The following is a 16007-nucleotide window of genomic DNA, read 5'->3' on the forward strand; positions in this document are numbered from 1 at the left end:
TTGCAAATATATCTGTTCCAGTGATATTCTACAACTGGTCTGTAAAAATGATATTACACATTACCAGAACCTTATCATTAAGATTTTGATGTTAAGGATGCCTCTCTGAGAAACTGTAAGGGAAAAGAGGGCCCACCAGCCCAAAAGATTTGGAAATAACCAAGTGGAATATGCTTCTGTTGGGGTTTTTTTTTGTTTGGTTTTTTGGGGGGATTTTTTTGGGCAGGAGGGCAGGGCGGGGGTGTGTGTGCTGTTAGATTGTTGTAGATCAACCTGGCTGTTGCATTTTCAGCACTGGAAGAAACACTCTATGTCCCAGTTGTAACTGGACGTATTATGGTGCTAAAGCACACAGTGACGTACATCAGATGTGAAGTATTTCTTGTGGTTTTACTAGTGTCTGTTACTGTGGGTAATTTTTTTATAATGCTCACTTCCTTAACTAACCTCAGCAAAATACACACATGATAGGGATTGTCTCCATTTTTTGACTTGACAAGATAATCCTTCTGGAATTTACTTTTTCATTCAACTTTTTTCAGTTGCATTATTGTTTTGAGATGTTTCTCAAAAACAGTATGTTCTCTGTATAGAAGGTACCGCTCTGCCATCGTATTTGGACATCTCATGCTGTCACTGTCTCTGTGGTGTGAGGTTAACTCATTTGTGTTAGCCTTTAAATCCATTATAACTGCGTTAATGGGAGAGATGTAAATAACACTAAGTTCATGTCCTCAATTTACCTTAGCACAAAAAAGACCCTATATTTAACATGTGCTGTTAGATTTTCAAGGCTAGTAAAAGCTCTGGGGTATATAAATGGGGTGATGCCTGTACAGGAAAATCCAATCAGTAAAGTAAACGGTGTCCTGTGGAAGATGCTTTGAATACAAGGGTGTTTTAATTGTTTCTTATTTTAAATTGGAATAGGGCCACTCTTTAATTAGGACTAGCACTGAGTGAACTCTATCATAAAAAAAAGATATTCTAGCTGGTTTTTCCTTTTTTTGTGCGTTCTCAACAATCTGTGATCAGACTTCGAGGTTTCCTAGTTTGTCATTTTAAATTGTTGGACTGCTTCATATCAGCGTGTTTCACCCTAAGCTTCTTGGCAAGCTGGCTTGCTTTGGCTGCGTTTTCAAGATTTCGGGTTAGTGATTGATCTATAAGTGTGTGTGTTACTGCTGCCTGCCTGCAAAGTTGTGGAATATTTGGTGAGCAGGAGGGTAGACATCGGGATTCTTCTGTAAGCATTTGCATCTCAAAGCTGCAAATGATTGCAAGGATATTATTCTAGAAGACATTTTTTGAAAGCAAGTACGTTATTTCTATATATATTGATAGGCCATTAACAGAAGAACTTAACTTGCAGAATGTCGCTCAGCACGGCAGTGAATTCAACTGTCCATGCACACTTGTAAGATTTGTATTTGCAATTCCTGTTCACTGTGATTACCCAACCCTAATTAAGACTCTTAAATTGTTCTTCTCCAAACAGTGTGAAAATGAGTGTATGTGTGGCATTTCCTGAAACGTTCCATAACATTAAATATCAGCACTGCTTGTATGTTGTATATTGACCATATTCAACTGTTAATGAAATTAACGTATTTTGCATAGAGTATGATTAAGACAAAACCTCATTTATCATGGCATGAATTCCTTTTACCAGAGTTACAGCATTAGTTTCATAAGAAACTGGCATAAAGCCAGAGCAATGATGTTGAATCAGATCTATAAATGTAACACTATTTAATATGTAATAGCTTTATTAAGCACAAAAATGTAAAATAAGATGATTTCATTTTCATTTTCTAAGAGAAGATAACATAATTTATTTGTGGTTTTCAACAGCCATAGTTGGTTAGCTGGTTGGGTTTTTTCCCCTGGGATGCAACTGGTGTAGCTTTTCCTTTCCTCTGAGATATAGGCAAGCTCTATTGGCCTTTCATTATAATCGGGATCCATATGTCTTCATTCAGAGTTTAATGAGTTTCACACCTCTTGAACTCCACTGTGAATCCATCAGTTAGAAACGAATTTCATAAGCAGCAATTTGTGAATGAGAAGACTACACTGCATGCTATTTGATTTTCTTTTTTTCCAAATACAGAATTAAAATGTTTTTGCAAAGATCAGTATGCTCTTGGTTATATAGCATTTCTTTACCAAACAGCCATGTGTATTAGGGCAAAATGCAGCTTTGCAACATTTGCTTTCATGTAATCGCTTTTTTTTGTGCCAGATTTTCTATTTGCAGGTAATCAACATTTTTTTTAAATAAAGATGTTTATATTTTAAAATAAGGTACTATAAAACACACACAAAAAAATTTATGGTAGATATTTTTCTATTAAAGTGTGTGTGTGTACCACAGACACATTTTGATTTTCTGTAATTAGTAGAAATGATAAAATGACTGGATGCTCATGATTATATTAGTTAGACCAAGTGAAATATCTGTAACTTTATTATCAAATACTGAAGAACAGCACAAGCCTTCCTGCCTGGCGTTTTCTCTCAATTGTGCTACTGCAGCTCCAGAATAGCGGTAGAAGCCAGTGACGCTTCAGTGGTAGTAAAGACAGGATAATATGTGACACTTGGTAAGGCAGAGACACAGCAGAGTAATTCTTTTACATTTTGCAGCAGAAACTCTTTTCAGGTGTTGCAGAGTATCTTCTTCAAATATTTGTTCACAGTAGCAAACATACGTATGTCCCTGTTCGATACAAAGACTTTTTATTAATTCCTCGGATTTTGCACTTTCTTCCCTTTAAATACCTCTAATGATACAAAACAACGGAAGGGGGGTGTACCCACCCCGCACAGCAGGGCTGAGGCACAGAGCACTCGCTGTGTGCTCGTGACTTGAGATCTTTGATGCTGTGCGTTATACGTTATGAGGAAACGTTCCCGGTATGCATTAGATGAGTCAGAAGCCAGAGTAAAGCAGTTGGAACTACAGTGATGGTCCACCCTCAGGTACTTGGAAAGTTAGCAGACATTATTTTGATATGTTTTTACAGCGGTATCCTGTATTTCATGTCCTCTTTCAGAGAATCAGAATAAAATAGCATCCTTCTTTTTCCATCTTTATTTTCTCAATGGAAGGAACTGTTTAGCTTAAAATCTTGTGTGTGCATTCATTAATTAAAACAGACAGCAGGGACTCTCTGAAGATGCCATAGAGATTTTAGGAATGTGCGTACAGTCCTGCAGCGGTTTGGGTTTTTTCCTTCCAGCCCTGCTGTTGTTTGTCTTTAATGTCTCTATATTGGCTCATATCTTTTTGACTTTGATGCACAATCTGAAACTTTTTTTGCAAAGCTTTTACTGCTGTACCTTCTTAAGGGGGGCAGGGAGGCTTCCACCTGCAAGGGACAGAGACCACGGACCCTGGCAGTGGACACAGAGCTCTGCTCTCTGGGGACCTGATTGGAGTGGAAGAGTTAAATAGGACAACCTTCTTTAGGAAGAGGTGTGGTTGATGAGCACTAGTTCTGTTCCACCAGAGTGAGCTGAGGTGGAGGAGCTTGTGCAGACCAGTCAGTACCATTTCTATCATTGTATTCTTTGTATTGTCTGTCTCTGTAGAAGCTGAGCTGGCCAAGGGATAGCAATGGCCTTGGCTGGCAGTACTGGTGCTCTCTGAGCTTCCTTAAAAATGTGAGGTTAGATATTTGGGGCGGGGGGGGGGGGGGGGGGAAGTATGGTGGTGGGGGAGAGTGAGTGGTAGACCACTTTGTGAGGAGAGGCCAAGGGACCTAGACTGATTCACCCTGGAGAAGAGCCAGCTTTGGAGGGACCTCACGACAGCCTTCCTGAACTTGTGAGGAAGTCATTGAGAAGACAGAGCTGGGCTCTTCACAGTGGTGCGTGGTGGGAGGATGAGATGCACAATGGGCATAAGTTGAAACAGGGGAGGTGCAGACTGGACATAGGAAAAGCATTTTCTCCATGAGGACAGCTCAGCAGTGGGACAGGCTGCTCAGGGAGGTCGTGCATTCTCCATCCTGGGAGGTTTTCAATATTTGACTAAGCAAGCCCTGCACAAACTGGTCTGACTTCATATCCGACTCTGCTTTGAGTAGGTTGATCTAAATGACTTTCTGAGGTTCCTTCCCATGATCTGAGTACATGATGAACAAGGGTAGATGAGGAGGACAGGGAGCAGCCAGAACAAATAAATGGTGGTGGCTCACAGAGGTGGTAAAAGATTGAACATCAAGTGAGTGCATGAAAATGGATTGCTGATTTTTGTTACTTTGGAAATGATTCAGTCCTGGCTTAGAGACCAGTGCGCAGTCTTAGCACTTTTGTGTTGCAAGGGTCCCTTTAAGGCTCCAATGTCATGAAGACATCAGTTTTGTTTAATGACCTTCTGCATTAGCAGTTCTTTGTGTTGGTGACTGAAATTGATTTTGCTTGTGATGTGAAGGAACATGAGCCCAGCCTCTGCATCGGTGCTCAAGCATGTGCTTTAGCCCTAACAAAGAACAGGAGGCCAGCAAATTTCTGACCACCAGAAATACCCACGCTGAAACTCTTAGGTCCATTACTGATAAAGACTCAGATGGTTTTTAATCACTGTGATGCATGGTTGGAAACTGCACCTTTGTGCTTAAGCACTGGAAACGACTGGTCGATATTTTTCTTTGGTAAAGTGACATCATAAAGACCTTTTTTATTTTCCTCAAGCATTTCACAAAACAGACTTCTTCCCTGACCAGAGTAATTACAAAATAGTTCAATAGTGGTTTATGTTGTCATGCTGCTTGGTTAGATAAGTGGTATGAAGAAAAAGAATAAGAGAAGGATGAAGGATAAATATGTCAGGGACGTAAGACTGAAAGGAGCACAAGGTTTCAAAAAGACTTGGAGCGGCGACTACAAGGAGGGACAAATAATGTCACATAGGAAGGAGGAAGGACAGACAAAGAGGATGAAAGTAATGTGAAAGAGAAAGTGAAGAGTCTGACAAAGACAAGAAAAGAAATATAATTGATGGCTAACATTTCAAGAAACATGATAAAAAATGAAGGGAATGTAACTCAAATACTGAGTTTTAGGTTTGTAAATGCTCCCTGGTCTAGCAGCATGTGTTTGGCAAATATTCTTTATCCCTGACTTTGGAAAACTGGAGAACTTGGTTTAAATTTAAATTGCTGGATAACAAAAGCTGTGGTCACTGAAGTGCAAAACATATATGGTCATTGAATGAATGAAGTTTGAATCAGATTTCCATTACTCTGGTCACACCAATTTTCAGATGTGATAATTTAGAGACACTTTTTTCCTTTCAACAAGTCAATAAACTGACAGCTGGCAACAATGGGTGGCTCATGTGCAAGCAATTCAAGGACTGAAATTGCAACCTGTCTTCTAAAAGAAGGCTAAGTTTTAGGAGCACCTAAGGACTCATCCTTCTGATCCTCCCCAGCTCCTATACACGGTGATAGGATCACAGAGAAGAGACTATGTATGAGTGGAAGGGGAGAGAAAGGAATGTATTTCAGACCATCCCAGAATACAAGACCAGCTCTGCTGTTGCTAAGTCATATTTCTCTTTGTAATCTTAATTATAAAAGGGAAAGTGCCTGATGTCGTGAAAAATCCTTGGAAGCTGTGGACAGCAAAGGCCATGTGTTCTGTTGGGTCTTGTTTTGATTGTTTGCACTTAGACTACAAAGACATTAATCAAAAAAGATGATGACCCATGGAGACTCTAGCAGCCTTCCCTTTCTTTACCTGGAGACAAAGAATGAACTGCATAGGACTTCACTTCTTTGCAGTACAGCCTGGAGCTCTATTAGACCATGGAAAGAGAAGAAATTCCAAAACCAGTTTTGTTTGGGTCCACCTGCAGCAGAGGCAGGGATAACGTATAATGTCTTATGAAGGCTGCAGAAAGCTTCCGGTGTTGTTTTGAATCAGAAGCAAGTTTGAACATTTCCCACCTTCTGCTCCAAGATGGAGATCTGAACTAGGGAGTATGTAAGGGCTCTAAATACCTCTAATTGCTAGGACTCCTAGATGTGCTCCTGCCCAACTCGCACTCTCCTGGCTCACTTACTGACTTTTGCATACCTCATTGGTTTTGTGTCCCACAATATCCCACCTAGCTGCTTCTCCAAAAATAATGGCCTCCCCTTTATTACTCTGCCTCACTCTGCGGAATTTTTTTTTCAGTTCTGTTCTTCATGCTTGGAAAAACCTTTCCATCCTAAAGTACAAGCCATAAAGGATCTCTTCTTTCCCAGTTTTTAATTCTTCTCTTTTGGGTGGCATATCGGTGAAAGGGACATGTTTTAGTAATGAGAGTTAATTATTATCACCAATCAATTATTATAGTAATAATTACAATATACCATTTTTTAATATTCTGTATGTTATTATTATTTCCTGTGCTCCTGATGTATTAAGATGTATGTTTCTCCAGTAGGCGCCAAGTTTTAGCTAGCGTTAAGTATGCAGGCAGTGCATCACTATGAACAGCAATAATGAGAGCCTCAGTGGAAATTGCAAAGCCAGATATAACATTTTGCAGGCTTTGAAACTTAATATCTGAGGAAGAATTCAAATGAGGAGTATTGCTCTGGGAAGAGGCCTAGAAATAGGACTCACTTGGAAGGTCGAATTTGTGATGGCTGTAATCCCTGGGATGAACTTTATCCACAAGACTACTTCCACAGATCCTTGCCAAAGGGTTTATGAAATGGTATTGGGAAGGTGGAAGGGAGCGTTCATTCCCATAAACAGATGACAGGAACTTGTTTACAAGAAGGCATAGAAAAAGGGAAAGGTATGGGATGTGCTTTTCATCTTACAATCAGTAAATCATGGGAGAATGTCTTTATGTGTTTTGAACAGTTCAGGTTCTACAAAGCGTTCTCTTAATGCTGCCATTACGTTACGTTAGTGCAGAAGCACCTAGGCACACTTCTTCCCAAATGCTTTATTTTGGCCTTGAATAAATAACAAACGATTCCTTAAATTGGGAAAATCCAGATACTTATCTGATGGTTTTGTGTCTCTTTTGTTTTTCCCCCCCCCCCTCCTCCAGAAAAGACTGTATCAGTCACACAGAAGAAGCAATACTGCTCTGAGGGGATGATGAAAGGTGCTTTGACCTGGTGGTGACCGCAGCTGCTTCATTATGGGAAAACTGAGAAGTTGCCCTGAGTTACCATCTGCCACGTTTTAGCCACATCCTGTAGTGGAAGCTGGCCATACGGGCTAACCCAATGTGTGGTTTGGGTTTTCATTCTGTTTTGCTTTCTTGGGATCCCAGCATTTGCATTTTAAAGAAATTATCCAGTTAAGTACGGCTCTCAGTCTTCATGGGTCTGCTTATGTGGGTATGTAATATCTTCAGCCTCATACAGCTTTGAGCATTCCTGAAAGAGGCTTTGATCTGAGGTAGGATGTTTAGTATTTCTGAGGACGTTGTACTTGAGGGTACAAACTGTTTAGGAAATGAGATAGAACTGCATTTTTACAAGGGTAAGTAGGAATTGGGAATGTACTTCATGTGCACTGAGAGGCACTTGGAACATCAAAGCGCTGTGTCCTAATGCTCTAGATTGATTATTATTTCAACCACATGAATAGGCCACACTGAATTTAACTTTCAGATAAGGTATTCGCATACATACATGCTTTTTCTGATATAGGTGCTTTTTTGCACACTGATTGGTAATAGTGCATGTGATGCAAACACATTTTGCAGCCACGGTGTACAACACAGATTTATGCACCCATAACCCCTACTGTTCATATCTGAGTACCCATTTGTGAAGGGAGGGAGATGTGAATGCACAAGACTTGTCCTTAAGGGATCATGCTGGTACATCCATTCCTTCTCTAACGAAAGGCACACAGCACGGTTGAAGTCAGTGGCAATACTCGTGTTGACCTGAATGGGAGCAGATGTAGGTACTGCTCTCTAACTGGTTTATAACTTGTATTTCCTCTTTTTTCTTTCTTTTTTTTTTTTTTTAATGTTGAGCTAACTGCTAGAATGTGCTGTCTGTACAATGCTTAGCTGCCCAGTAATTCCAGATATCCTTTGAAAGGAGGCAGAAGGATAATAAACTGTGAAATCCCAAATCAGATTAATGTAATGTACATTTCTAGATTATGATTAGTAACAAGATGACACGTTGGCATGGTAACACTTGAAGCTTAACTACAAGTTCTTAAAATAAAGCAATGACATATGTGTAGGTTTCTATCCATTTGCATACTATCCACCTGAAAACATACATCATTTCCACAACACTCAGGCAATTAAAACCTACTTCTTACTTTTGAATTAAGTCTTGAACTAAAACATCATGCCTCTTTCCTAGTATTTATGCATAATCTCCCACCATAAATTGTAAATGTTGATAATGAACCTGTCCATTTTGTAACATCCTAGGCTCTCTGCCATTTGGTTTCATTTTAAAACGATTAGCATAAGGAATGTAGAACGTGCTTCATTCTTGGTGGTTTGTACCACATTGATCTCCTTTAAATTCTACCACCTCCTAATATAAAAATTGTCTCACTAGTATTGGAAAAGCCTCTTTACTAACTAAATTGATAGACCGGTGGGTACAATTCATGTGGCTGAGGATTGGGAATGAAAATCCCAACTTTACCTCAAATGATTGTAAGAAAGCAGTAAAATGTTTAATGTGAGCTTACTGAGACAGAGAGCCTAGCCGTTATTTTCTAGTTGCCTTATGGTGAAAAGTGTTGTCTAGTTGTTACAGAGTCTGTTTGGCTTGCTTTTACTAAGAAGAAGTTAGCTTGTTTAGATGTGCTATCTATGGTAAATGTGCCAGGGGATGATTTACGTGTATTATTGTTTTGTGTTATACTTTCTCAGAATGCAAAATTGGGCACTTTGTTCTGATTGCTTTATATGCACAATATTGCTTTGACCAAATCCCTTACAGTAAAAATTAAGATGCTGCTAAGTTCTGCATAAGTAAATACAATCTTCTTCTGTCATCCTAAATAGACAAAATGCACAGTGTTATGTGGAAAATATGATTTCTTTGACAGTTCATTTATTAACATGCACTCTCCTGTATAGAGCATCACAGGATATTGAAAATACAGCTTACAGTATTTCCACAGCTCCTTACGCAACCTTTAAATCCCAAATTCTGTTCTTCACACCACTATGGATGACAGATGCTGGAGGTACAATGATTGAGTCTGGCGTGATAATCATGTTGCATTCAGAATAATACAATTGCCAGGAAATATTTTACACACACAGCAGAGTTCCCGGGATAAACCTCCACCTAACGCATGGCTGATGTTTGTCCTTGTGGCCTTTTAAAAAGTGGAAACCTTGATCTGTGTTTCATAAATCTACTGGTATTTCTCACTCGCAGATGAAGGATTTTAGTTGAATTTACCATGGCTGTGGGGTGGAGGGAGGGACGTGTGCATGCTGGGTTTTGCCACTAATCCTTTGGAAATCCTTTAGTGCCTTAAGGAGGCAGAGGGGGAACAGCCCTTAGGATTACAGAAACTTGTTCAAACCTCTTTCCTGCTTTAGCAGAATTCCTTTAAAATATATCGTGCCTTTGGCTCCAAACATATTTGCATTAGAAATCAGTAGCCATGGGATAATGGACAGAAATTTCTGTCCCTGCAGAAATGTTAGGAAAGAGAGTATACTGTATCTTATATAGGATATGAATTAAAAATATAGCTAACAAGTTCTACCATTTGGAACCACGCATAAACCATTATGTGACAAGTAGGAAAGTTGCAAGTTGCAGGTAAAGCTTAAAAAAAAAAAAAGAAAAAAAAAAGGAGAAAGTTTAAAAGTACTGGATGAGATGTTTGTACCACTGAAGTGACTGGCAAACTTCCACTGGCTTCCCTGGGACCAAGATTTCATGCTTTCTTCTACTTGGCTTAAGAAATGCTCACATATGATGGATACATAAGCATCATGCTCTCTTTAACATTTTCTATGCACACAGGAGAGGAAGAGAAAGATTAGTAGTTGTGGAGACCTGCCTTGATTTGGTGGTGTTGGGATCCGTGGTATAAATCTCTGTTGACTATTGTTTCTCTGTGTAACATAGACTCTTGTTATGGGAATATGAATATGCAAATGTAAATTCCAATGTGAGAGGTTACTGCGCAGTGTGCACTAACCGATGCTGAACAACTACATTTCTCTACTCTCTGAATTGTGGTTTCGTCCTTTCTAAAAAAGAGGGAAAATGCAGTTAACAGGTGAAAGCCACTCCTGTGCAAAAAAGCCTGTATGAGGCAATGCATGTACTCCCTGATGGTCCTAAGGAGATCTTGGGAAAAGTTGAATAAGCTTTTAGCTCGTGAGTGAATTTTATCTTTTAGGAATTAAGAGCAATTCGTTGGTACAGAGCTAGAAAACAAAATAAAACAAAACAAACAAAAAAAGAGGACCTGAAAATCAGAGTGGTGATGGTCTTCTATGTTGCTCCCTGTGATGGCAAGCAAGTTTTAAAGAATATGTAAATAGTTAAAAGAAAATCATTACATGGCTCACAGTATGTAAGACAAGCCCCAGCATGGAACAGATTTTTATAGCTTGTTTATAAATTACGCTTCTGTCTTTTGTTTGGAACTTGGACAAAGAAACCATGTAAATTAAATAAGAAGTACTTACTGCACACATTTGTTTGACTGAAACAAAGGTATTTCCCCACCTCCTGAGGTATTAATGAGAAATCTGGGATGAATAATGTATAGAGATCTTGCCTTTTGAGTTCTAGTGCTGTGCAGCTAGTTAACTCTTTTGCACAGCCCACAGTGGGATGGGAACCAGAAGTCCTGACGAGCAGTTGTTAGGGCCACAAATTGGGATCCATTTGAAGAGGTGCCAAAGAATGCACAAAAAGGCTGGGGTTTGTGGTGGGATACTTATTAACCAGATGTACCAGCTAGATTGGGGAGGGAGGGGTGTTTGTAAATATATGCAAAAAGTATAAACTCTGACCCATGACCACCCTGTTAACTGGGTGTCAGATTGGTCTCAGCTAAGTGAGAAGCTTCAATAACATGAAAGAGGCCACTCTTGATCTGTTCCATTGAAACCTTATGAATAACTTTTCAGCAAATATTTCCACTCCAAGACATTTGTCATAGATCTCAACTGTACATATGTATTAATTTTCTGTGTAACTAGGGAGGATACAGAATTGTAATGAAGTCACAAAGTCTACTTGATGATTATCACAGATTTGTAACTCTCACTTAAATTATGTAAGATATGTTGACATTTTATCTTGTTAACAAGATGTATTTTTCTATGTTAGTTAAATGTATAATTTGTATAATTTTGTATATTAAATGTATGCATATTTTAAATTAAAAACTTTATAATTTTAATTATTTTTAACTCTAAAATGGTGGTGGAGCTTCTGAAATATAGTTCTAAATACAACTGTATCCCTGGATAACAACCCAGAAAGTTTCCATTTTGAGGAAGGAGCCACCTGGTCTACTAACAGGGTAAGGAAACTGTTACGTCTGAGCTCTTGCTCCTGTTGGTGGAGGAGCTGCCATTCAGCCTTTGCTGATTTAGCAGAATTAATATGAGTGAGCAAAATGCTATGGGGTAGATCACTGCTCAGGAAGTGGGGAAAGCTGAGCCTTCCCCAGCTTGTGGGCTTTTGGATCCATGGTTCCTACGTGTCAGGAGACAGTTCAAATCACCTTGGGGGGAGGACACTGCAGCCAGAGATACAACAGTCATGTAGAGCAGAGAGAGGGATGCTGACTTAGCGACTCGAGTCACTCCTCTGGGAGAAAGAAAACTTGGGTGTCTCTCAGACTCGCTCCCTCTGGGCTGTTCATGCCTTTTTTTGTCTGATGATTCTGTTGTAAAATGCACAATAGCAAAAACAGATGCAAAATGTACACTGCATGTTCTCTGAGGCCCTGCACGAGGGAAGTTCTATTCTAGCTCATGGTGTTCACACTGTTGCAAGAAGAGTTCCAGCTACAACTGAAGCCAAGCCGGTAAATGATTTCTTTCTCGTTGGTCTGTTGAAGGTTTTTATTGTGTGAAGCAAGCTTGCCTCTAGCTTTTCTGCTCTCTCTAATCTAGTCTACTTGGAATAAAGGTCCTATAGGAAGAGGATGCACTTTCAATCAAGTTCTGTCCTCTTTTCATCAAGCTATGTCAAGACAGGATGAGATGCAGTGTCTGAAAGAGAATATACCAAACCAGTATATTTCTCCAAAGCTGCACACATGTTTTTAGGTAAACTCACAGGGTGACAGGGTATCAGGCTGTAACTGGGTCTGCTTCTGCAGCAGCTAAAACTGCTGTTTTATCTCTTAGTGAACAGAAGAACAGTATGCATCTTTTGACTTAGAACACAGTTTGTAATAAACTAAGGGCTACAATATGAAAAAAAAATCCATTTAAAAGCAAAGAGACACTCAAAATAATTTTATATGTATTTCTAAATTGAAAGTTTAATGCTGTTTTCTAAAGTATTGATATGTTCTCTGAGTCTTGTGGTCTTTGTATGTATTAGCATTAAGATGAATGTGCTAGCTCAATACTGAAGAAGATAGCATTATTCCTTGTTATTTCATAAAACTGAGCAGTTCTAGAACCCTGAACAATGTTATCTAAGTAGATCTCAAGTGTAAACAGAGTGCATCTTTCTCGGCTTTATAGATGTTAAACCAAAGATGCTTTTCAGCTCTGAATCATTTAGCAGACACACGCACTATGTACAACACATTGGACTTACTGTGGGACCATCAGGTTTTTTTTTTTTTCTGGAGGTTCAAATTCATCCCTTGATTGGAAAGAAATGTCTCATAAAATAAATATTTTTTTCCAATGCTTATGAAGACATGCAGGTCACATAATGCACTTCCTGTACCACCTGCATATTTCACTAACTATCAGGGTTTGGTGTCCTGTGGAGGAACAAATTGGCTTTTTTTTTTCCCCCAACATGATCTCAATGTTACCATTAGGAACAAAAGAAATCAATACTTGTCTACATGCAAGAGAAGAATTTAAGGAAGTAACATAGCAATATCCTATGAGCAATACTTATTTTTCCACACACCAGTGAAACCTCCATATGATATTACTGTGTTAATGTGGTAGCACGGTTTAAGGGAGCTGTGGAATCCTGAAGAAATGTCAGTTACGATGCTGCAACTACTAAAATTGGTGTGTTAATAACCAATGATCAGTGAACTTTTGACTAATTCCCCTCATGCAAGTAACAGTGTTCCAAGGTATTCAAGACAGGAGGTACCACTGTGTTGTAACAAACACAGAACAGAAAGATGTTTTACTCTGATGTGTTTTGGTGATGCTCAGGTATGTTACCTCACTGCTTTTTACATGGTTTTCGTCCAGGGGTAGTTGTTAATGAGAAAGATGGTTATCTGGGCTTGCTTCTCATGAAATCCTGGGGACCTCTGTCTTTAACTTCCCACTTTTCCTGATCAATTTACAACTTGTGTTTATTCTCGTGCTGGGACCACCAGCCGTGCCTGAAGGCCATAGATGATAGTGCTGTGTGGCTGGGCTTGTATTCAAATGGCATAACTACGTTGTACATGAGCAGTAAACAGGTCTTGTGATTGATCCAATGCTTCAAATTTGCTTAGTCATTTAATCAATCTCAGATCAGTTTGTTCCAATACATTATTTCAGAGCAATAGAAAATATCCCTTATGTAACTGCTGCTGTATTCAAAGCCTGCCAGATTTGTCTCAGATGGGCAGATGCGTGGGAGAGGAGTGTCCAAGGTCTTGTGGTTTCAGTGGATGTTATCCTCTGGCACTATAAGACAGGTAGGGGTGTAAAGATGGACTTTCTGAAGCGGGCTGTGCAGAGAGTTGAGGGTAACACGTTCTCCACCCCTCCTGCTTTAAGAAACCCTCCTTGATTTTGGGAACTGGCATCCCTCACAGTCAAACGAAGCCCTCCGCCTCAGGGTCCCGTGGTTGCCTCTCGTTTGCCGAAGAAAAGCCGGGCAAGAGCCGGCCGGTGCTGCGCGGCCCGGGATGCCGCCCGGGGTGCTGAAGGGACAGCTCCGCGGGGGCGCGCCGGCCTCTCCGGCTTCCGCGGGGCTCCGCGGGGCGGCGCGCCGGGAACCGCGGGCACCTCCGGCTCCGCGGGGGTCTCGGCGGGACGGCGCGCCGGGCACTCCGGGCTCCGCGGGCTGGACACCGCGATCTGCGGAGCCGCCGCTCCCCCGGCGCCCCGTCCCCGCTGGCGGAGCCGGCGGCGGTCGGCGCGATCACTTCCGTGTCAGAGCCGGCTGCTGCCGCCGTGCCTGCTGCCTGCGCGGAGCGCTGCGGGTTCGGGCGCCCTCGCAGCGCCGCCGCGGCGGGAGGGGGGGGGAGTGGGAGAGCGGCGGGGCGGAGCGGGGCCGCCGCCACCCCCCTCCGGGCACCAGCTGCTGCGGCAGGGAGAGAGCAGCGCCAGCCCCCCTGCCCCGGGGGGCTGAGGCTAGTTGTGCTTCCTCCCCCGACCCCGCCACCCCTCCTCCTCTCCCCGCTGCTCCCCCTACGGCCCCCGACCGACCCCGAGCGGCGGGGGACAGCGCGGAGCTGGCCCGCCCCAACCCCGCACCGCGGGCTGCCGCGGCCGCGCCCCCCGCCCGGCCCCCCCGCCCGGGCACCGCCGCAGCCTCCTCCTGCGGAGGGAGGCGGGGAGACTGTGAGTGTGCAAAGTGGGAGAAACTCCCTCCGGCTCGCTCGGGGGGGCTGGGGAGATTTTTGGGTTTTTTCCTCTTTCTTTCTTCTTTCTTTTTTTTTTTCTTTCTTCCCCCTGAAGCCACGTAGCAGCAGGTGACGCGCTCGCCCGCCGGGAAGGACCCTGTTTGCACCGGCTGTGTGTGCATGTAGAGGGCTCCCGCCTCCCCTGCCTCCCGCCCCCCGGATCATTCTTTATACCGGGGGGAGCGTGTGCACTGCGGTCCTTGCTCTGGGAATTGCTGCTGCTCTTCCTATTCGTCAAGGGCTTTCCAATCACCTGCCTCTGCCACCCTCTCCTCTCCGCTCTTTGTACTTTATTTTCACGTGCTCTTTACTAACACGGCTATTTTTCAATCCCGCTTGGATTTATTTCTTTCTCTCTCTCTCTCTCTCTGGTTTGTGTTTTTTTGTTTTTTTGTTTTTTTTTTTCGGGGGGGTGGGTGGGGGGAGGGAGGTTAACGTTTGCATCTCCCTAAGGGAAAGATCCCACCAGCCAACCCAGCTCCGCCACTGCTGCATCCATCCATTCATTTTTATGGTCACTAGCAGCCTATCCCGGTAGCAGAAGGTGCAGAGAAGTGGGAGGCAGAGAGAGGAGAGAGAGGGAGGGAGGGAGAGATCCGGACAGCGAGAATGGCCGAGAGAAAGAGGAACTGGAATAAAGAAGATGACCTGCCTGTGTATCTAGCTAGGCCGGGTACAACAGCCCAGACACCGCGGCAGAAATACGGGGGGATGTTCGCCTCCGTGGAGGGGGCCTACGAGAACAAAACCATCGACTTCGACGCCTACAGCGTGGGGAAGAAGGGGTCCCGGACCCCGCGGAGCGGCAGCCGGCACGACATGCTGGACGGAGGGGACAACTACAGCGAGACCGCCAGCGACATCAGCGAGGTCTCCGGCTCCGTCATCAGCTCCCCGGGAGACCGGGAGGACAAGACCCCGGGCGTGGAGATCAGATACCCCGCGGGGAAAGAGCTGCTGCAGGGCCAGGACAATGGGCAGGTGAGCGGGGCCGGAGCGGGGCCCCGGGCTGGGGGGCGGGAGCCGCCGCCCCCACTCGCCGGGCGACCCGAGCCGTGCCGTGCCGCAGAGCCCCCCTCGCCGGCGCGGGGGGAACGGGGGCCGCCTTCGCGGGGGAGTTTCGGCACGGAAGGTCGAGGAGGCACGGACCCCTCCTCCCCGGCACGGTGATGCTGTGGGAAGAACCAGGCTGGCCCCTAAACTATCTCACTTGCCTGAGCCTAGTGGGGGCGGGGTGG

General features: G+C 43.1%; 2 protein-coding genes across 4 annotated transcripts in view; both read left to right on the top strand.

Moving 5' to 3' along the window:
* Positions 1-11260, top strand: part of C4H4orf50 (chromosome 4 C4orf50 homolog) — an 84356-nt gene extending 73096 nt beyond the window's left edge. For all 3 annotated transcript variants that reach the window (XM_054825236.1, XM_054825234.1, XM_054825235.1), the window contains one exon: positions 7067-11260. The gene's annotated coding sequence lies outside the window, so the exon portion shown is untranslated. The remainder of the gene's footprint in view (positions 1-7066) is intronic.
* Positions 11261-14744: 3484 nt separating this feature from the next.
* The window catches only part of CRMP1 (collapsin response mediator protein 1), a 51728-nt gene continuing 50465 nt past the window's right edge, over positions 14745-16007 (top strand). The window contains exon 1 of the mRNA XM_054825099.1: positions 14745-15750. Coding sequence (XP_054681074.1) covers positions 15379-15750 — 372 coding nt within the window. The 5' untranslated portion in view covers positions 14745-15378. The remainder of the gene's footprint in view (positions 15751-16007) is intronic.

The sequence above is a fragment of the Grus americana genome, chromosome 4 (assembly GCF_028858705.1).
Source record: "Grus americana isolate bGruAme1 chromosome 4, bGruAme1.mat, whole genome shotgun sequence".
In the NCBI taxonomy this organism is placed as follows: domain Eukaryota; kingdom Metazoa; phylum Chordata; class Aves; order Gruiformes; family Gruidae; genus Grus; species Grus americana.